This window comes from Eimeria necatrix, genomic scaffold (assembly GCF_000499385.1).
Source record: "Eimeria necatrix Houghton genomic scaffold, Enh_scaff47, whole genome shotgun sequence".
NCBI lineage: Eukaryota > Apicomplexa > Conoidasida > Eucoccidiorida > Eimeriidae > Eimeria > Eimeria necatrix.
The window spans coordinates 28,819-50,371 of record NW_013654354.1 but is presented as its reverse complement, the minus strand read 5'-3'; the positions used below and the strand labels follow the sequence as shown (position 1 = coordinate 50,371).

Below are 21,553 nucleotides of genomic sequence, written 5' to 3'. Positions count from 1 at the left end.
CCGCGCACCCCTGTGCTGAACGCCGTATCGACCACGCTGCGGCTTCTCTGCCGCTGCTGCTGCTGCTGCTGCAGTGTGTCCACCTTTGGTTCTTCTGCCTGATACACTAAGTCAGTAGAGGCGGCGTTTGAGAGGAAGAAGCAGAATCTAGAATCTCCGCATCCGCAGCAGCAGCCCCGCACCAGCGCAGAAGAGCGGCCGCCAAAATAGCGGAAGCAGCAGTGGCATTACAAAGGGAAAGCTTCACGACGCTGAGGGCAGGCGAAGGCAGATACTGAAACAGTAGCGAAGGCAGCAACCGCAGCAGCAGCAGCAGCAGCGGCATCACTGGCAGCCCCTGCAGCAGCAGCAGCAGCAGCAGCCCTTCTGGTGTGGCGCCGATATGGATACGCCCCTAGGCCAGAGTGGCCCCGCTGGGGGAACGGCGCCAGGGGGCCCCGGGGAAAGGAGCCCCAGTGACGCTGCTAGCCAGCATGAGGCCACGGCCAATGCCCAGGCAGCAGCCGCACCTGCAGCAGCAGCAGCAGCAGCAGAAGCAGCAGCGGCAGCAGCAGCAGCAGCAGATGCTGCGGACAAAAGAGGGGCCGCAGAAGAAGCGTCCTTAGTTTGTTTAAGAGGGGCTTCGCTTAACAGCAACCAGAGCACAAGTCTGGAGGACACTCGCGGAGGCGCCTGGGATGGCTGCCCCTTTTCAGACTCCAGGCAGGCCGCTGCTGCTGCTGCTGCTGCTGCTGCTGCTGCTGTTGCCCGTGCTATCAGTGAAGCATTAATGCTGTTGTCGCTGCTACTGCTCCTGCCTGTCATTGAAGCTTTAGTGCTGCTGCTGCTGCTGCTGTTGCTGCTGTTGCACCGATCGCTGCGTTGAGCTTTCCTTGCGACGCTGCTGCTTCTGCTCTTGTTGCTGCAGCAGCAGCAGCAGCGGCGGCAGATACCTGCGCCTCTTCAACTGGATGGACTTTCCGGCCAGGGCCCCGCAGCCCCCTGCGGGCCCCCACATTCCTTGGGCCTCTGCTGCTGCTGCTCTTCAGGGTGCCAACGGCAGCCACAGCAGCAGCAGCAGCAGCAGCAGCGGCAGCAGTGACATCGTACCGTCTGCGGGAGCAGCACCGGCGCCATCATCAGCAGCAGCAGCAGAAGCAGCAGCAGCAAGAGCTCCATCCAGGGAAACCCCCCGTATGGTCATCGGGGTCTGCGCAATGCGCGTGAAGACCGACAGTAAGCTGCTGCTGCTGCTGCTGCTGCTGCTGCTGCGCCCCCTCAGGCGGGCCAGCTGAGGGTTTGGGGCTGAAGGGTTTAGGGTTTTGGCCCCAGGGCGATTAGGGCCAGTTTTAGTTTGCAGCCAATCTAGAGGCAGCAAAGTGCAGCCAGTGTAGCTCGTTTGAGACTGTCTTTTAATTTTCTGTGTCCTCTTTAGCTGGCTCCAGCAGCAGAGGCAGACAGTTTGTTAACGCCCTGCGCCGAGAGCCCACCTCCAGGGTTTAGGGTTTAGGGTTTAGGGTTTAGGGTTTAGGGTTTAGGGTTTGGGGTGCAGCCTCCACCGCTGGGCGGGGGCTCAAGAACACTTGGCAATTTGGCATTTTGGCTTCAGGCTTTTATCTTTTCCTCTCAGGCCGCCCCATGAGGGAAATCCTGGAGCGTCTTGAAAACTTCGAGGAGTTTGCAGTTCTTGTTTTCGACGAAAAGGTCAGCTTCCGGGGCCCGGGGGCCCCGGGGCCCCGGGGCCCCACCACTGGGGGGCCCCGGGGCCCCCAGTGGTACCCTTTGCTGGTCCCTGTAGACCCTGGCCCGGCCGCTGCAGCTTGCGGCCATTTGAGGGGCCTCTGATGGGGCCCCTTGTGGGCATTTTGGGGCCCCTGGCCTTTCTTTCCACTTTGCTTCGCTGGGCCTTTCTGAGCTGTGGGGCCCCTGTGCCTGCGGTGCTCTTTGCTTGCTGACTTCTGTTCTATTTCTTGTTGCTTTCCCGATTCTTTTCCGTTTATTTCCATTTCACTTTCTGGATTTTTGCTTCTTGTGTGCCTCTACAGCTTGCGCTGGCAGCAGCAGCTTTTGTGCTGCGCATTTAGCTGCTTTCTAATATCTTTTGTGTGCTAGTGTCTGTCCTAGTTGTTGCTGCATTTGCTGCCTGCGGCGATGTGTCTGCTGCTGCTGCGCTGCTGCTGCGCTGCTGCAGGTTATTCTGGAGGCGCCCATAGAAGAATGGCCCCGCGTGGATGGTTTGGTGGCATTTTTCTCTTCTGGTTTTCCCCTCAACAAGGCCATTGCCTACGCCCAGAAGTACAAGCCAATTCTCCTTAACGATCTTTCCAGGCAGCAGATCATTAGAAACAGAATCAGCATCTACAAAGTCCTTCGAGTGAGGCTGCAACCACGCGCCGGCTGCTGCTGCTGCTGCTGCTGCTGCTGCTGCTGCGTAAAACGCTGCTGTCACCGCTGCTACAAGTGCCAGGACTGCTGTTGCTGCAGCTAGCGCTTCGTTGCTGCTGCTGCGCTTGTTTCTGTTGTGGCCGTGGCCCTTTTGTGGCGGTCGGGACGCTGCGTCTGCTGCTGCATGCGGGTTGGCGCGCTGCTGCTGCTGCTGCTGCTGCACCTCTGCTGCAGCAACACGGGATTCCGCACCCCTCTTACGTCGTGGTGGACTACAACGCCGTGCGCAGGGGCGACGCGGTCTTCTCCGAGGGCTACGACTACCTCAGCATTAACGGCCAGCGCATTAACAAGCCCTTCATAGAAAAGCCCCAGGAGGCCGACAACCACGACAACTGGATCTACTACCCGAAGAATGCGGGTAACGCCGCACTGCCTGGGGCTGCTGCTGCGCAGTGGCTATTGCGGAGGCTGCGGTGGTGCTGCTGCTGCTGCGCTGCTGCTGCTGCGCTGCTGCTGCTGCGCTGCTGCTGCTGGGGCTGCTGTGGCTGCTGGCGTGGCGGTTGCTGGTTTGCGCACAACTTGGCCTGTCGTTTCACTTTCTTTGAGGCGTAGATGGCTCGCTTTTTGGTTCCGTTATTGGATCACTGCTGCTGCTGTTCGTGACTAAATCTGCTGCTGCTGCTGCTCTGGCTTTTTGTGGCTATATCTACGGCTGCTGCTGTTGCGGCTCTGCGGGCTGCAGGCGGTGGCTGCAAGAAACTCTTCCGGAAGCAGCAAAACAGCAGCAGTAGTTACTTTCCAGATATCCACCAAGTGCGCAAGGATGGCGTCTACCTTTACGAAGAATTTCTCCCCACCTTTGGCACTGATGTGAAGGTGGGGCTATTTGCGGAGGGCTGTCTCTGGCCGCACTATAAAGTTCGAATTATTTCTGTTGCTATTTTATTTATCTTTTTGTTTAGAAGGCCTTCTCGGCCAAAGACGCTCACTGGGAGTCTACGCTGCCCCGACTGTCCGGACTTCTGATTCTGCTGCTACTGCTGCTGCTGCTGCTGCTGCTGCTGCTGTTCTTGTTTCAAGGTATACACCGTGGGCCCGCTGTTTGCTCACGCTGAAGCGCGCAAGAGCCCCAGTGTAGACGGCGTGGTATGTCGCTCAGCAGATGGTGAGCGGTTATCACTAAGTTCCGTTTGCTGCAGCTTTTGTCTTGTTGCCGGAGCAGTTTCTGGGGTTCAGGGGACCAGGACTTTGCAGACTTCGCAGGGTTTAGGGCTTAGGGTCTAGACTTTCCGGTTTAGGGTTTAGGGCTTGAGATTTCGACCCTCAAAGCCACTTATCCCCTCTCGTTACATATTTATCGTGTTGCCTCGCATTTTCGACCGTTTTGCGTCCAAGTCCGTTTCTGGGCATTTCCAGTTTCCTTCTGATGTGTGGCACTGTCTTCTTTTATGTCTGTTTCCTTCCTCTTTATTCCTCTGAACTTCTGCGTTTCAATTTTTTTGGTCTGTGTTGCTTCTGGCTGCTGCTGTGTGCCACCCCCCTGTTCTCTTGCATGCCTCTGTGGTGTCTCGTGCCAGTTTCCATTTCCTTGCTGCAGTTTGCTGCTGCTGCAGCAAACTGCAGCGCATGCGCTGCTGCTGTAGCAAAAAGTATCCAGGCTACCCCTCTCAGGGGCCCCTTGAAGGGCCCCTGAGGGGCCCCTGTCCCGGTGTGAGTGCCCCCAAGGGCTACCCCCATGGGCATTTGTGGCTTTAAACATGTGTGGGGCCCCCAGCTACTTGTGTGCGGCTTATTTGTTAGGCAAGGAGGTGCGGTACCCAGTTATTCTCACGGAGATAGAAAAGTGCATCGCCTTCAAACTCGTCAGAGCTTTCCAGCAGGTCGTCTGCGGGTGGGTCTCGCTGCGGGCAGCAGCAGCAGCAGCAGCGGCAGCAGGAGAAGCAGCAGGAGGAGCAGCAGGAGAAGCAGCAGCACCCAAGGATGCCCGTCCTGTATCTTTTCGGAGACAGCGCAGCATTCTTGCTGCGCTGCATACGCTGCAGCCTGCCTAGCTGCAGCAGGGCAGGGCATATGTGCCCTTTGCTTCTCTGTTGTGCTGCTGCTGCTGCAGATTCGACATTCTGCGGACAAGTCGGGGGCCGTTTGTGTGCGACGTCAACGGCTTTTCGTTTGTGAAGTCCAACATAAAGTACTACGAGGACTGCAGCAGCATTATTCGTCTTTACTTTTTGAAGAAGCTGGCGGACCGCTGCGCGCGGGGCGCGTTGCATGCGACGGTGCCGAGCACTGCAGCTTTGCTGCGGCAGCAGCAGCAAAACCTGGAGCACTACCTGGCGCAGCAGCAGCGCCGCTGCCCCCACGGGGAAAGGGCCCTGAGGGGCCTCTTCTGGCTGCCGGGGGGCCCCCACGCGGGGCCCCTCTCAGCACCCCTAGAGGGAGAGGCCGGGGCTACTCCCCCCAGACTGCCGCGGTGCCTCTGCATGGCCTTAGAAAGTGAAGAAGAGGCCGAGGGGGTGGAGGAGGAGCTGCGGACAGTGGTGGTGGTGATGCGCCACGGGGACAGGAGGCCGAAGCAGAAGCTGAAGTTTTTGTCCACGCAGCCGCTGCTGCTGCAGTACTTCACGCAGCAAAACTCCAAAAAGGAGATCAAACTCAAAAGCCCCGAAGAACTCAGAGACCTCCTCGAGAGAAACACGGACATCATCACCACACTTGTGCGACACACGCTAAACCCTCGCTGCTGCAGCTGCTTCCTCAGGGTTTTGCTGCTGCTTCTCATGACCTCGCTCGCACCTCCACTCTGGGCTTGGGCTCCTGTTGCTCGGGCTGCTGCTCGTGCGGCGAGAACTGCTGCCTTTGCTGCAGCGCCTGCTGCAGCTGCTGGCGGCAAGCCTACTTGAGGCTGTGTTTCTTTTGCTTGATAAGGTGGCTCTGTGGCTCCAATAGAGCTTATGTTCACACTTTGCCTCAATTTAGATTGGGCAATTTCTGTGGGTCCTGTGTGGCTGCAGGGACGGCAAGTTGCTGCTGCGAGCCAGGAGCTGCAGGAGAAGGGCGCAGCAGGAGGTGAATGCGACTTGTCGGGTTTGAGCTCTGCAGAGGGGTCGTCCCAGCAGCAGGACAGCAGCAGCAGCAGCAATACCAGCAGCAGCCACAGCAGTCCCTGCAGCAATGCAGCAGAGAAGCTGGGCTCTCTGGAGGCTTTAAAGGCAGAACTGAGGCTGCATAAGCAGCTGCAGAAAGTGCTGCTTCAGGGCGACGGCTTCGCCGGAATTAACCGAAAGATACAGCTCAAGCCAAAGAGGTGGGCCAGAGAACCAGAGCCTCCTCAGTCTGTTACCTCCTGCTCTCCTCCTTCCCGGGAGTCCTCTAAGCAGCAGCAGCAGCAGCAGCAGCCGGTGCAGGCAGCTCAAGAAGCAGAGCAGCAGCAGCAGCAGCAGCAGCGCCAAGGCGAGGCCGCTGGAGGAGAGTCGGCTGGAAGTGGTAGCAGCAGCAGCGTTGGAGTCATGCGGACCTGCAGCGTGCCGCTGCTGCCGTCGTCTCCTGTTTGTCTGCTGTCTCCATCTGCTGCTGCTGCTTCCTTCTCGCTCGCGGACAAGAACAAGCGCTCGTCTGCTTCAAGTCCCGTGGTCCCTCCCAGCGCCGTCGCTGCGGGGGCTGCTGCTGCTGCAGCTGCTGCTGCTGCTGTGGCCAGGTGGCAGGAGAGCGCCAGCCGGGGTGCTTCCAGCAGCACGCCTGCTGCCAAGCAGTCCAGTGGCAGCGGCACTGTCGGCAGCAACAGCAGCGCGGCCTGGGGCAGCAACTCGAGCAGCCACAGCAGCACTCGCCTAGAGAGTTGTGTTGTAGTTGCAAAGTGGGGCGGCGAGCTGACGGCTATTGGCAGGAAGCAGGCAGAAGACCTGGGCCAGCGCTTCCGCTATCAGCTCTACCCAGGTTTGTGGGTGCCGCTGCTGTTGCTGCTGCTGCTGTTGTTGCTGCTGCAGTTGTTGCTGCCCCGGGACAGCTGCTAGGGAACAGCTTTCCCGAGCCTGCTTTGTCTGGCTGTGCTCCAAGTACCACTGAGGTGTTGCTGCTGCAGCGGCTGCGAGGACCTGCTGCAGAGCCTGAGTGCAGCGTGTTTGTGCTGATGAGCCCTAGGGTGTAGGGCCTAGGGTTTAGGGTTTGGGGTTTAGGGTTTTGATGTGGGCTGCAGGGGACAGCGCGGGGCTGCTGCGGCTGCACAGCACTTTCCGCCACGACTTCAAAATATACACGAGCGATGAGGGCCGGTAAGCCATTTGTGTGTGCACGCCTGAGTTGTGTTTGTGTGTGTGTTTGTTGCCCACTTGGTTTTTTTGTCACTTGTTCTAAATTTAAAAAGCCTTGAATAGATGGCATTGTACTGGTTGATTCCCCCATTTAAATGCGATTAAATAGTGCTAAATTTTGGAACAGATCCAACTCACTTTTGCCAACAGCCGCTGCTGCTGCCGCTGCTGCTGCTGCACTGCTGCTGGGCTTTGATGTGCGCTGGGGGCGCCTGCGGCCTGTTTGCTGCCAGCTGCCAGATCACCTCCGCCGCCTTCACCAAAGGGTTTCTTGACTTGGAAGGAGAATTGACTCCAATTCTTGTCGCCCTTGTTATTCACAACCGCAAGGCCTACTCGTTGCTGGACGAGGGTTCGCAGTGCGCCAGCGAGAAGAGGGTCAGCTAGCAGCAGCACAGGCGGCCCTGCAATGCAGCAGCAGCAGCAGCGAAAGCAGCAGCAGCGAATCTATCAAGCAGCAGCTGCTGCTGCTACCCAGTTTCCAGAACACTGCCACACAGTCCTAGGCTGCATACTTGTAACACGCACGGACTCCAGTTGCTGACAACCCGGCTGCAGCTTCTGCAGCAGCAGATCCTCCGTCTGCTGCGGCTGCTTTTATTGCGACAGCAGCAGCTGCTTCCGTTGCTGCAGCAGTGCGTTTTCGCGCAAGTGTTCATTATTTGGTTCTCTGCTGCTTGTGGGTTGCGCCCTTTACAGGTGCTGAAGCAGTGTCTGGATTTCCTGCTCAACTTGAACGACGAGCAGCTGAACGCGTTGAAGGCGAGCGTTCTGGAGTTGATACGGCGGCGGCAGGAGCAGCAGCAGCAGCAGCAGCAGCCGGCAGAGGAGGCTGCTGCTGCCGGAGGCGGGGAAGAGCCAGGCGCTGCAGCAAGAAAGGGGGAGGGCGAGGCCCACGTGGGGCCGCTTCGCCGGGACGGCCGAGAGGCCGAAGAGCCCTGGGGCGCAGAGCGCCTCTTACTAAACTGCCCAGAAGCAGACATTGCCCTCATCCCGAAGCAGCTGGAGGCCCTGCAGCGGCTGCAGTCCCCTGTGGACAGGCAAAAGGAGGTCAGCGCGCCGCAGAGTCCAGCGCGTTCTGGGGCAAACAGCAGCAGCTAGGCCTACTGGGGCATGTGGGGGCAGGGGCTGCGTAGCAAGCAGCACACAGCAACAGCAGCAGTAGCAGCAGCAGCAATAGCAGCAGCAGCAGCAGCAGGACTGGCGAGTGGCAGTTGTGTGCAGGAGTTGTGGGTGTGTGCGTCAGATTTTGTCTCTGTTGAAAACGTTTCTGGAGCTGCTGGACCCCTTGATAGAAGAAGTGACTGCGGGAGACCCCGAGGGCTCTTCCACGCCTATTTCCTCCGCCCCGCCTTCTCTCAAACAAGCAGCAGCAACAAAGCTCGTCGACATGAAAAGCAGATGGGAGAAGATTGCAGCAGACTGGTGAGTCTCCACAAGGAGTTTGAGGGCCGTAGAGACAGAGACTGCGGGAGAGGGGGAAGAGAGAAACAGCGCCAGCAGATGCGGGTTGCTGCTGCTGCTGCTGCTCCTGTGCGTGTGTGTGTGTGTGCCGCTGCTGCCCCTCGAAAGAGATGCAGCAGCAGCAGAAACGCTGCGCGACTCCCAATAGAGCGTTGTAGCACCTAGGGACACCACTGAGCTGCAACTGAGGGCCTCGGGCTGCGGGCAAGCTGCGCAGAAGCCGGGAGGCAGCAGCTGGAACTGTTTTGTTGTGCACTTTTGTTTGTCTACAGGTACAAGGGTGGCGTGTTTGACAGCAGCAAAGTGTCAGACATTTTGGACATGATCCGCTACGAGCTCATCCACCACTGTTACCTTCTCTCTCGAGACGGTGAGCTGCCCTGCGTCGAAAATGGGCAGTGTCTGCTGCTGCTGTTGCTGCTGCTGCTGTTGCTGCTGCTGCTGTTGCTGCGCCGTTTTTGACAACAGCGGCGCGTGTGGTGGCGGCGGTCTGTGCTTCTTCAGGTGTACAGACAGCTATAAGCATCCACAACCGCATCAAAGACCTGCAGGAAGCAGTTGCTGCTTTTGCTGCTGCTCACAGCAGCGACGAGAAGCTGCGTCTCGCAGTTCCCGTCGTCAGCCGCCTCATTCGCAAGATCTTGAGAGACGTCACTTTCTTCAGGTCAGCCCAAAGCGGCAACCCCAGGGGTGCGCGGCTAGCTATCTAGCTAGCTAGCTGAATGGCGCCGCGGCGGATTTAGCATCTAGCGCGCGAGACAGCTAGCTAGCCAGCTAGCTAGCTAGCCAGTTATCCACCTAGCCAGCTAGCGAGCTAGCCAGCAGGCATTCGGGGTGGCAGGTAACGCTGGGAGACTGCCTTTGGCTTACTGGTTTTAATCTGCTGTTGATGTTTTTTCTTTAAAATTGAACAAGCAGGGAGCAGCATCTGCAGGGAATTGTCCTAATAATAGGTCAGCGCTTGTGTCAGGCTCTTGGGATTCTTTTTGGCCTCCGTCTGTTTTTTCAGAAGCGACGACTCGCAGCAGAAGTCTCAGCCGCCGTCGACCAACCCCTCTTGCTTCTCGTGCAACTTGGACTGGGGCACTTCCTTGGGGGCAGCAGCAGCAGCAGCAGCAGCAGCAACGTCTGAGGAAGCGACAGCGGAGCTGAACGCGCTGGAAGCAGCAGCAGAGGCCGCCGAATTGCCTACTGCTGACCCTGCGGCTGTTGGCTCTTCTACGGGGTCTCGAACTCCAGCATATGGAGACACTGGAGGCCATCTAAAGGAAGATCTCCCGGCCTTCAGAGTTCCCCGCAGAGGCAAAACTGTTACCGGCAACTCCCGCAGCAGCAGCAGCACCTTGGGCCGCAGCTGCAGCCCCTCCTGTCTCAGCACTGCGGGAGGAAACTCTTCGCACCGTGCAGCAGGTAGGCTTCCCCGAGAAATGCAAATAAGTAAAAGCAGCAAAGGACAGAGTTTGAGTTATTTTCTGGCCTCAGAAGTGCAAATAAATAAAAGTTAGAGGCAGAGCTCGAGTCATTTTCTGGCTAAGTCTTCGAGAGCTCTCCTGCGCCGAATTAGCCCTACAGCCTCGTGTGGTGGGGGGGTCTTTCGGTGAGTATCAAATTGCTCATATTTAAGAATTTTAATCAATATTTCTCTATTTTATGCTACTGCATTTGTGCTGCACAGCTGAAGGGCTTCAATCTCCTAGAGGGGGCGGCGCTGGTATCGGTGGAATAATGTCCGGAGCAGCAGCAGCAGGAGGGTCCCCCAGAGAGCGGCGCAGCTGCTCCCCCCCGGGGGCCTCCAGTGGGGGCCCCGAGCTGCGGCGGGGCCTCGACTCCCGGTGCAGTCCTGGGGGAGGTGGGGCGACCCGCAGCAGCAGCACGCAGGGCCGCTCGAGCAGCAGCAGCCGCCACGACTGTGCTGCTGCTGCGGCGGGCGGGAAGGGCAGCAGCGGGCGCAGCAACAGCCGCAGCAGCGGCAGCTCCATTGCATGCGGCGGCAGCAGCAGGGGACGCGGCAGGTGCACTCCCCCAGGGGGCACAGCGGGGGTGAGTGGCCCCACTGACATGGCGCTGAGGCCCCTGGGAGTTGCTTGTGGGGTCGGTGGGATCGTCTCCGGGGATGCTGCTGAAGCTGTTGTTATCAACAGCAACGACTTGTGGGCACACCAGCAAACGGGGCCGCGGGGCAAGAAGGATAAGGCCCTCAAACTCAAGAGGGAAGAGCACGAGAAGCAAATGCAGCAGCTGCACCTTGAGCACGTACAAACCAAGCTCAAGCTGCTGCAGCAAGACGCCACAGACAACCGCTGCCTAACGACCCCCCTGCACCAGCAGCTACAGCAGCAGCTGCAGCAACAGCTCCAGCAACAGCTGCAGCAGCAGCTAGCCAGTCGCGACGCTGCAGGACCCTCTCAAGAGCTGCAGCATCCCCAGAAACAACCAACAACGCCCAGCGACCAGCTGCTGCAGGAGCACCTGCAGCAGCGGCAAGTAGGCGCTTCTTCGGGTCCAGCTGCCTCGACGCCATTCGAGGGCAGCCTGCTGCCTTCTCGGCAAGACTCTGAGAACCAGCAGCAGCTGCAGCAGCAGCTGCAGCAACATCTGCAGCAGCAGCTCCAGCTGCAGCAGCTGCAGCAGCACCAAGACACCCGCAAGGCGATGGAGAGAGGCGCATCAGCCGAAAACACAGCGGGAGATCGCATGCAAAAGGCAGCTCAAGAACAGCCAGAGGCAGCAGCTGGGGAAGAGGAAGAAGAACATGAGGATGATGATCCCCACCAGCACGAGGTCAGACTTGCTGTTGGAATTGCGGGGCTGCATGCGAGCTGCCAGCGCACTCCTGCCCTTACGTCAGCCCCACAGCACCATTGGCTGTTGCTCGTCCTGCTGCTGCTGCTGCTACTGCAGGTTGCTGCTGAGATCCGCCTGAAGGAAGGCGAGGCCCATCTTTTCGGGATCCGATCCCCCTGGCGGATTGTCCGGAGCCGCTTTTATGTCACCAGCGCCAGTCATGTAGAGGTAAGCCCCGCCGCAGTGCCAGCCCTTTCCCGCGTCTGCAGCAGTTGCTGCGGCCTGTGCTGCTGTGTCCCATGTTACTGCTGTTGCTCGCTGCTAAGGCTAGGGGTTCATTGGGGCTTCGTTGCTGCAGTATCAATCTGTAGGTTTGCGTCTGTTGCTCGTTCAAATTCGAGTGCTGCGCATGCTGATGTTGCTTTTGCAGCAGTCGCTTTATTGCTGCTGCTCCTGCTGCTGCTGCTTGTCCGCTTCAGGCGCTCCTAAATGTGTTGCTTCTCAGCCACAGAGCGGTCGCCTGCAACCCCTGCAACGCAGCGCGGGCCGAAGCAATAAACCAGGGGGCAGCTCGATCAGCAGCAGCAGCTGCTGCTGCTGCAGCAGCTGCAGCAAAACCAGGTGATGCTGTTGGAGCCGCTGGTGAGGGCAGCACAGGAAACGCCAAGAGCGCTGAGGAGAATGCTGCAGGAGATGCAGCACAGCCGCAGTTCAAGCCCATCTTGGATCGAGACTTGCGGGTAAATCGCCTTTGCTTCCATTTGCATGCTTTCTTGTGTCTTGGGCTATTTGCGCGTCCCTGTAGCTGCTATTTCTAGCTTCATTCTATACGCCTGTAGCAGCAGCAGCACGGGCCTGAAGCAGCCGCGGCCGCTGCCTCAGACCCAGGCTGGAAGGCAGCTGGGCCAGCCTGCAGGCCAGTTCTCTTGCTTTTGTTTCTTCTTTACATTTCGCGGTCTAGGGTTTAGGGCTAAGCGCTCGGGGGCGATGGTTTTAATACTGTGGGGTTTAGAGTGGCAGTCTGTCTGCCGCCCGGGCTGCTGAAAGGGGTGTTGCAAGCCGCGTGGGAGGTGTGTGGATGTTCGGATCTCAGTGTCTAGGGTTTAGAGTTTAGGGTTTAGGGTTTAGATTTTTGCCCAACAGGGGCTGTGCTCTGTGTGCCTGCGGCCCGCAGGACTTGCTGGGGCAGTGCGAGCTGCACTACCTTTCGCACATCGTCTTCAGGGTTTGGGAAAGAAGACGGGCCAGGCCGGCTTCGGGGCCCCTCAGCGCACAAGACCAACAGCAGTGGCAGCAGCAGCAGCAGCAAGATGAGAAGCGGCGGTACCGCCTGGAGATTTTCTTCAGCACGGGGGCCCGCGACGGCTTCGGGGAGAATTTTTACCTCTTGGAGCGGAAGGCACGTCAGCAGCAGCAGCAGCAGCAGCAGCAGCAGCAGCAAACAGCGCCCACCTCCGCCTCCAGCTGCCGCCCGCAGCTGTGGCGAGAAGTGCACCAGCAGGAGGAGGACGAGGCCCAGTCGCACCAGCTTCACGAAGTGAGGCTCTCTGCAGAGGCCCCGGGGGCGCCTCCCCAGGGCGCTGCAGAGGCAGCGGGGGACTGCAGGGAATGCAGCAAATGCAGGTACTGTCTCTCTGCTGTCAGAGTAGGATCTTGCTCTTGGTGCGTTAGGCAGGAGGGCGCGGGCAGCAGCACGGCGAGCAGCAGCAAGAGCAGCAGCGGGGGCCCCGCCGCCCAAGGCATGAGCGACTCAAACTGCGCATGCAGAAAGCCCTACAACAACCGCGTTCCCCCGTACTGCGAAATTGCCCCTCTTCTACCCCTTGGCCGTTCTGTTGATGTCGGAGACTTCGACACTCTCATGACAGAGGTAAGCAGCAGCACAGGTCTGCGGGCAGTCAGGGGCCCCCAGCCCTCCCGGGGCCCTAGTGGGGTCCGCAGGTGGGGGGGCTTTGAGGGCTTTTTGCTTTACGTTGGTGCCATGTGGCTTTATATTTGTGCATCTGTACATATTTGGCCATACAGTGCTTCTTCATTGCCTCAAGGCACGCGAGAGGGCAGCAGTTGGGCTGCCCCTTGCGCTGCGCTTTTGGTCAAATTGAGGCCAGTTGTACTGCTGCTTGAATCTAGTATGTCTTGCTTTCCATGTTTAGAGGAGCAGCAAGAAGGCAGAGTGCGTGTGTCGAGTGTACTTGCAGGTGCTGCGGCGTTACGGCGACGCGGGGGTTCAGCGCAGCCGCCCTGAGAAGCCAAAGGCTGGCTGAAGAGCCAGACACTTGACAGAAGCAGTTTGACAATAAAGGGTTATATGAATGAAAGGGGTGAATCTTTGGCCCATTGGTTTTCTTCTGAAGGCTGCTTGAGGGTAGCCAAGCATTGGCGGCGCGGCGATGTGTTTTCAAGCCGCCGTGGCTCTGCTGCTGCTGCTGCTGTGGACTCAATATCACACCCAGTTTTAGAAATGTCGCTATTCTAGGGCCCGAATAGGCCCCATTTGGCTGCTGTTTGGGGCTTGGTGGCCGCAGCGCAAACTCTGTGCGCTGGCGCCTACATGGCGGGCCCAGCCAAAGCTGTGGCCGCCGCTGCCTCTTAACCCCTTTTATTCAAACAACAGCATGCGCAGCAGGCCTGTAGAGAGCTTCGGGCGCTTGCTGAGTGGGTTGGCTTTTCTGTGGCAGCGACAGTTTCCTGGTTTTATGTTGTGTCTTTCAAACATCGCCACATTTCGAAGCATTAAAGTTGCCGGTAGCTGTTGGGTTAGCCAGGAGCTAGCTAGCTAGTAATCTAGCTAGCTAGTAAGCCAGCTAGCTAGCTTTCGGGCTTGTCCCACTGCATTCTAGAGACACTACGGACTGCAAGTGTTGGGTTTCTCAAACAAGTTGCTTTGGCTGCCCCCGAAGGGCGCGGGCCGCAGCAGCAAAAGAAGTCCCCAAGTCAGTTTCTTAGTTCACAAGCAACACAAAACGGTACTTGAAGCATATCAGAGGCAGCAGTGAAGAGTCTCAGGCCTCTACGAGGGCCAAGGGGGCCAAGAGGATGTCCTGGGATCTCCCTTCTGTCCTCCGTTTGCATATGCGTCTTCGTTTGCCCGTCAGTAGGCACGCAAGCCTACAGGGATTTTGCTTGTGTGTCAGTGTCTGTGTTATTTGTGTACCTTTTCATTGATGTGTCTATCTCGCTTGGCCATGTGGTTCGCCTTTCTTTGTGCACTGTGTCTTTGCAATTGCATGCAACCTGTTGTACGCCTTTTTCCCCCGCACCAGCCGAGCGCCCTGTGCGTGCCACAGGGCTGGCGCTGTGACCAGTGGTCCCTAGTGGTCCCCCGCGGAGCCGCCAGCACTAAGCCCTTGCTGCAGCACGCTCTTGCTGCAGTCACCGGGGCAGCTGGGCCGCTGAGGGGGGCCGCGGCGCCGCAATAGCAGCTCCGGCGGGGCCCCCCGAGGCTGCGCGAAAGCTCGCGGGGGCAGAGGCAGCCACAGGGAGTATAGGGGCTGTTGAAATTGGCAAGAGCATGCAAGGGGGCGGGGCCATCACTGATGTGATGGGGCTGGGGGCTGTTTCTTTTCGGATTGCTGTGTCAGAAAGCACAGGCTCTTTGTTAAGAGTGGGCCCTCCGGAGGCTAAGCTTTCATACAAACGCCTCTGCTGCATGCCTACTCGAGTGGCTGGGGGCCCCATTGCTGCTGCGCCTGCTGCCCCTGCTGCGCTCGCCGTCAGCGGCAAAGTGCAGCGGGAGCTCTGCTGCTGCTGCTGCAGGTGGCGTTGCAGCTGCTGCTGCTGCACCACGCCCTGCGAATACCATCGAGAAGCTTCCTGCACCTGCATGTACACAAGACCCCCCGACGCTTGGCCCTTCATCTCAACAATGGGAACAGGCATTCGGGTTCCTTTTATTTGCTGCTGCTGCACTTGGGGTGTGGCGCTTCTGTGGTGAGATCTGCTGAGCAGGCCCCGGTGGTGTCGCCGCTGCGTCTGCAGCTGCAGCTGCTGCTGCAACTGCTGCTGCAGCAGCTGCTGCTGCACGAGCAGCCTCTGTTGCTGCTGGAAGAGTCTCTGCTGCTGCACGAGCCGCTTGTGCTGCTCGTGCTGCTGGTGGTGCAGCTGCGTCTGCCTTTGCTGCAGGCTCAAGACCTTCTCCTCCAACAAGTGGCTGGCCTTATCTTCAGCAGCAGCACTCTCCGTGTGAAATACCCCAGCCACCGCAGTGGCAGCTTGCTGCAGCGTCGCGCACTGCAGCAAGTCGCCGGGTCTGCTGCAGACGGAGGGGGCTGGCACGTGGCCTGCGCAGCCGCCTGTGGGCTCTAGTTGCAAGCCTTCATTTCTCTGCTGCAGCAGCAGCAACTGCTGCTGCTGCTGCAGCTGGTGCCGCAGCACAGGCCGCGGGGGCTTCGGGGACGGCTGGAACGAGTCAGCAAGCGGCTGGCACAGGGGCTGTGGGTAAGCTTTCTGTTGCTGCTGCAGCAGCTGCAGTTGCTGAAAGCCCAGCTGCTCAGTTAGGTCGGGGTGCTTGATGCTGCTGCAGCTGCTGCTGCTGCTGAGGCTAGAGAGCGTGGCACAATCCCCCACAGCAGGCGGCAGGTAGTCAACTCCATCTTGGTGCAGCACAGGCTGCGAGTGCGTGGCAGCTCTAGGCACCTCGGGGGGCCCCTGGGGCCCCTGCGCGCCTGCTGCTGCAAAAGGTGCATCCCCACTAGGTAGCAGCCAGGAAGTCTGAGTTGCAACAGCTTCTCCCAATCTGCCTGGCGACGCTCGCCGCAACGGCCGGTGTAGGCGGCGATGCTTATCCTGCTGCTGCTGCTGCTGCTGGGGAAGCTGCTGCTGCTGGAAGAGCTGCTGTTGCTGAAGGGGCTGCTGCGAGTGTAAATGCTGCTGCTGCTGCTGCTGCTGCTGCTGTTTCGGTTGATGGCGATGGTCGTGGTGCAGCTTTGGTTGTTGGCCTTGCTGCAGTTGCTGGAGTTGCTGTTGTGGTGGTGTTTGCTGCTGCTGCTGCTGCTGTAGCTGCTGCTGCAGCGCTGCGCTCTGATTCTTGGCCCCGTCCCCTGCTTTCTGCTGCTGAGTGCTGCCGTGTCCCATAGGCTTGGGCTCTTTAGGGGAGGAGTGGAAGCAGCTAGAAGGTGCCCACGTCTTAGGGCTGCTTCTGCCTTTTGAAGGAGCCTCTGCTGCCCTCTCAGGCCTGCCCACAGCCCCTGCAGCAGGAGTCGCAAAGTCCGTCTCTGGCTGTTGCTGCTGCTGCGTGGCTGGAGCTAGCGTTGGTGCTGCTGCAGCAGCTGCTGCTGGTTCGACGTCTTTTACTGGCTGCTGCTGCAGCACCTTTTTGGAAGACGGAGATGATACGGCCAGCTGTTCTCGGCCTGGGGCTGGAAAATGGCACTGTGGGGAGGCAGAGGCCCCTAAAAGAGGGGGCACGGCCACAGCTCCTTTTTCGGCCGGCTTGCTGCTGCTGCTGCTGCTGCTGCTGCCATTGCTGTTGTTTTGTTCTGTGGGTTTGTTGTCCCCTCTGGGTGTCGCCGGCTTCTTGAGCGTGTCGGCGCCGCTGCTTGCTGCTGCTGCTGTGGGCGGCAGCATCTTCGGCTGCAGCACTTCGTCTCCGCCGCCTTCACAAATCAAGCACCAGGGTTCTGTGCTGCTGCAGCTGCTGGGCTGCTCCTCGCTGGAGGCCCCACAGGCTAGCTGCTCGCAGTTAGCGCAGCTTTCAGCAGCCTGAGGGGCCCCTGCAGAAGTGGGGGGTGCTGGCTCGAAGGCTTCGCCTGGTGTTGCTGCACACCAGCAAGCGGTGGAGCTGCTGCCGTTGCTGCAGCTGCAGTGGCGGCAGCCCCTCGGCGCGTCTGCAGCAGCTTCGGGCTGCAGCAGCAGCAACTGCTGCTGCGGAGCCGGCGCCGCCTGCGGCTGCTGCAAGGGCTGCGGCTGCTGCAGGCTGCCAGACGCGTACAGCAAAAACACCGGCCTTGGGCTAACTGCCACAACAGGCTGCAGAGCCACTGGGCAAGTGGGGTAGGCCCCGCTGGCTAGCTGGGAGGGAGCCGCTAGGCAGCCACTGGCTAGCTGGGGAGAGGCGGCAGCCCAGGTCACTCCTTGCTGTTGCGCAAGCAATTGTTGCTGCTGCTGCTGCTGCTGCTGTTGTAGCGGCACAGGGCCTTGCAGCTGTAGAGGGGAGGCAGAGGACTGTGCAGCACTTTGTTTCAGCTCGGAGCAGTTTTCCCCTGGCTGGAGCGATTGCTGCTGCAACACCGCACGCGCAGGTCCCACGGTTTGCTGCTGCTGTTGCTGTTGCTGCTGCTGCTGGTGCGCGTCTCTCTGCTCCTGCTGCATCTCTTTTGGCTTTGGCGAAGGAGGGGCTTGCAGTTTGCCTTCTGTAGCTGAGGAAGGCTCTCTAGATGTTTTGCTTTTTGCTGTTTCCTCTTCTTTGCAAATGCCTTTGTCGCTCCCTAGGGTGTTTGTCTTCATTGTTCCCTCTGGCCCTGCTGCTGCTGCTGCGCCGCGCTGCTCCAAGTTGGCTTCTTTGTCAGGCAGCTTGCTTCGCTCTTTTGTCGTTTGCTGTTGCTGCTGCTGTTGCTGCTGCGGCTGGCTTGTCTCTGCCTCTGGCGGGGGACTGGGCCAGGAACCATCGTTTGGCGGGAGCTCCACGTGCTGCTGCAGCTCGTCCTGCTGCAGCACTTGGTGCAGCTTCTTGGGATGCAGTGTCTGCCCCCTGCGGTTGAGATAAAGAAGTCTGTTGCTGATGTCTTTTTCAAAAATAAAACTGCAAGACAGAGAGCGGCCTTTAGACCTCATTGATTCAGTTCTCTTTTTCCTGCTCTCCCAAGTAGACTCCCACTGGCCTCCTTCTTCTCTTTTCGCTGCTGCTGCGCTGCTGCTGCTGCTGCTGCTGCTGCTGTGTGGCACCTCTTTGTTGGCGGAACAATCGATAGAAATGCGCTTGGGTCTTCCTTGCTGCCGTTGCTGCTGCTGTGGCTGTCGCTGCTGCTGCCGCTTCTCGCGCTGCAGCTCCTGCAGCTCCTGCTGCTGCTGCTGCTGACGCGGCCCCTCGCTAGCTCCGTCTTCTTCGCTGCTTTCATCAAGAACTGTCCCCAAGTTCTCGGCTGTTCTCTCTGTTTCTGCTGCTGCTGCTGCTGCATCTTCTGGCTGGTCCCAATCTCCTCTCAACTTGCTGACGGAGACTGTCTGGCTCCGAATTCGCGAGGAAGGGGAGCCGCCAGGCGCTGCTTTTGCTGCTGCTGCTGTTGCTGTTGCTGCTGTCGAGGCTGCCCTAGGTCTCGGCAGTCCCCCTGCCTGATGCTTTGGTTGTAGAGAGCCTTGTTGCTTCTGAGAAGCTGCAGCTCCGTCTCCCTCTTCGTCTGCTTCTGCAGCAGCTGCGTTTGTGCCTTCTGGATCTAGGCACTCTGGCTGCTGCTGCTGCCGCTGCTGCTGCTGCTGCTGCTTCTGCTTATGGGCGAGGCCTGCGAGCTTGTAGCTGTCGTTTAGCAGCAGCTGCTGCCGGATGTTCTGCACCTGGCGCTCCAGGCTCTGGGGAAACTGGGTGGCGCTGCGCGGGGTGCCGATAGCTTTGCTGCTGCTGCTGCCTGCTGCTGCTTCTGCCCCCCTAAAACTGGGGCTCCCTGGGACGAAGCAAGATTGCATGCGGTGGGCCCTGGAGGAGTGGGGGGCCCCTGTGGGCCCCCCGTCGGAGCTGTCGCCGTCTAGCTGCAGAGAAGACAGGGAGGCCCCGGCCCCTTCACTTGAGGCTTCTTCTTCCTCCTCGAGTGCCTCAGCCTGCCACTGCACTACCTCATCCCCCTCCTGCTGCTGCAGCAGCAGCTGCTCTTGCTGCATGTCCTGCTGCAGTTCTCTCTGCAGTTGCTGCGTGGGCTGCTGCTGCCACGGCTGCTGCTGCTGCTGCTGCGGCAAAAGCCCTCTCAGCGCCCGGCCCGAAGCAGCCAGTTCTTCGCGCTGAGGGAGAGAGCGCAGCATCACACTTTTGGATTTGCTTTTTAGCTGCCCTGCCGCTGTCTGCTTGCTGCTTTGTCCCCATTCTGCAGCTTCTGCAGGCAGCAGCTGCTGCTGCTGCTGCTGCTGCTGCGCCAGATCGGTGGTGCGGGGCTGCAGTTGGTGCAGCCACTGTTGGGACATGTGTGCTGTCTTGGCGCGGTGGCGATTGACGCTCTGCAAGGCCAGCGGCTCGCCTCCCCACTGGTTGTGCGCTCCCATTTCCAGTTGCTGCTGCTGCTGCTGCTGCAGCTGCTGCTGGTGTTTGGGGCTCACTTCTGACCCCTGGGAGCTTGTTGAGGAACTTTCTAGGGCCCCTTGGTTTCTTTCAAAAGGCAAGAGCTGCTCTCCCTGAAGGCTCATCGGGCTGGCCCGATAGTCAGTCTTGCTGCGGGGACGGAAGCCCGTTGCTGCTGCCCCTGCTGCTGTTGGTGCTGCAGCTGCTGCTGCTGCTGCTGCTGGCTGTTGGCGGTGTAGCTCGGCTACGGCATGTGTGTAGGAACGGTTGCGGAAGGGAGCCTTCTTGTGTCCTTCTGCCTTCTCCATTGCGCCCTCCGCGGACAACTGCTGCTGCAGCTGTTGCCGCTGCTGCTGCGGCTGCTGCAGCTGTTGCAGCTGCGGTTGCTGCTGCTGCAGAATTTGCTCCGATTGCTGCGGCGGTGGCGGCGGCTGCAGTTGCGACTGCTGCAGCTGCTGTAGCGGCTGCAGCTGCTGAAACGGCTGCTGCTGCTGCAGCTGCTGCTGCTGCAGATGCGACTGCTGCAGCAGCTGCTGCTGCAGCTGCTGCTGCTGCTGCAGCTGCTGCTGCAGCTGTCTGCCCTCAGCTTCAAGCATCCTAAAGTTTCGTAGGGCTCCCAGCTCCTGGGTGTTTGTCTTAAGTTTGCTGGTCAGGTGGCTTAGCTGCTCCTGCTGCTGTCTGTCTTTTCTCCCCCAGGCTTCCTGTTGGGCCCTAAACTGATGGGTTGTTCGCTCCACCTCCTGCTGAAGCTGCTGCTGCTGCTGCTGCAGCTGCCTTACGGTCTGCAGCAGCTCGCGCTTCTCCTCCTCTGCACGCAGCAGCCTCTCCCTGTAGCGGGTAGCTCGTGCTGTGGTGTCCCGCAGCAGCTTGGCTAGCTGCTGATGCTCTTTGGTTTGCTGCAGCAGCGAATCTTCCTCCAGCATTGTCGCTGACTGCAGCACGACAGCACAGGGCTGGTCAAGACGGCTCTCTGTCTTGTCCCTGGCTTCGCTGCTGCTGCTGCTGCTGCTGCTGCTGCTGCTGCCGTTGCCCGAACTCGATGGCCTCATGGGCCTCAAGTTGCACACAACGAACTCTGCAGCTGTGCGCGATGGCGCTGCATCTCTAGCTAGCCGCAGGAAGCCCGTGAGCGTCGCGGGAACAGCAGCAGCTGCTTCTCCTGCTGCTGAGCCCCAGTCGGGTTCCTCCTGCGGCAGCGATGGCAGCGTTTGTTGACGCACCTGGAGGTGCTGCTGCTGCTGCTGCTGCAGTTGCAGTTGCTGCTGCTGTTGCAGTTGCAGCTGCTGCTGCTGCTGCAGATGCAGTGGCAGCTGCTGCTGCAGCTGCAGCTGCTGTTGCTGCTGCTCCAACTGCTGCAGCTGCAGCTGCTGTTGCTGCTGCTCCAGCTGCTGCAGCTGCAGCTGCTGTTGCTGCTGCTCCAGCTGCTGCAGCTGCTGCTGCTGCAGCTGCTGCTGCTGCAGCTGCTGCTGCTGCAGCTGCTGCTGCTGCAGCTGCGCGTTGTGAAAAGACCCAGATCTTAAGGTTGGGGCTTCTTCATTTTCGCCGGAAGCAGCAGGGGCCCTCCACCACATATTTGGGGCAGAGCTGTCTGTGGTGGGGGAGAGGCCTCCCACAGTTTCGCTTATATGTTCTTTTGAGGCGGACAAATTAGGCGCGCCTCCCTCAAAGCTAGCTGGCTCTCGCCCTGCTTCTGCTGCTGCTGCTGCTGCTGCTGCTTCTATATCTGCTGCTGCCGCTGCTCGTGCTGCTGCTGGCGGTGCAGGTGGTGGCGCAGCTTCCTCGTGGCCCCTAGGGGAGAATCCCTCGCGGGGAAGTTCGTGTGAGTCGTGGAGCTCCTGCAGCTCCGAATCTCTTTCTGCTTCCTGCTGCAGGTGCAGCACACCAACAACTTTTCTTATGTCTTCATGGGAGCCCCTGGCGCTGCCCAGCGGGGGCCCCCCCCGCTGCTGCTGGCCCTCGGAGTCCATTTGGCCCGTGGGCAGCCCCAAGAGCTGCCTGGTCGCCGTTCCTATGGCTAGCTAGCCAGCTAGCTAGCTAGCTAGCTAGTTCTACGCAGGTAGCTGCACTTCCTGCCTCTAAGCGTGCCTTACAGGGAAGCTGCTAGCGGAGCCACCCCCAAGCCGCATTCTTGAGAAGCCACCCAAGCAGGGCCTCACAGCTCAGCTGCAGCTAGCTGTACTACTGCGAAGTTTACTAACAGTAGCAATACTATCAAGTAGCAATACTACAGACTCTTTTGCCTGGGCATTGGCCATGGAAGCAGCTAAATGTGCATTTAGCTTGCCATGGGGGGCCCCTGTGAGGCCCCGCTAAGCTGAAGCTTCTTTTTTTGCAGCGTTTATGGCTGCGAGTGCGTGTGAAGGGTCTCAAGGGGCCCCCTAGGGGCTTTCTGCCGCTGCTGCGGCGCTGCTGCTGCGTCGCACCAGCTGCT

The 21,553-nt window shown here is 59.5% G+C and overlaps 2 protein-coding genes across 2 annotated transcripts; one reads left to right on the top strand and one right to left on the bottom strand.

The window, feature by feature from the left end:
- Positions 1–382: 382 nt before the first annotated feature.
- Positions 383–13,186, top strand: ENH_00057080 (GJ18811, related; the record flags this gene model as incomplete). The annotated part of the gene is given in 23 exon segments (XM_013581675.1): positions 383–702; positions 908–1,215; positions 1,610–1,683; positions 2,171–2,353; positions 2,599–2,785; positions 3,110–3,243; positions 3,448–3,532; positions 4,168–4,415; positions 4,419–5,081; positions 5,379–6,300; positions 6,560–6,635; positions 6,908–7,052; positions 7,374–7,724; positions 7,921–8,099; positions 8,411–8,508; positions 8,643–8,802; positions 9,148–9,548; positions 9,814–10,919; positions 11,040–11,150; positions 11,402–11,662; positions 12,097–12,545; positions 12,594–12,792; positions 13,121–13,186. Coding segments are annotated over 23 exon segments (6,726 nt in total).
- A 1,108-nt stretch (positions 13,187–14,294) lies between these two features.
- On the bottom strand, positions 14,295–21,089 carry ENH_00057070 (hypothetical protein, conserved; the record flags this gene model as incomplete). The annotated part of the gene is made up of 2 exons (XM_013581674.1): positions 14,295–16,312; positions 17,939–21,089. The coding sequence occupies 2 exons, from the start codon at positions 21,087–21,089 to the stop codon at positions 14,295–14,297; spliced, it is 5,169 nt and encodes a 1,722-aa protein (XP_013437128.1).
- Positions 21,090–21,553: the final 464 nt, after the last annotated feature.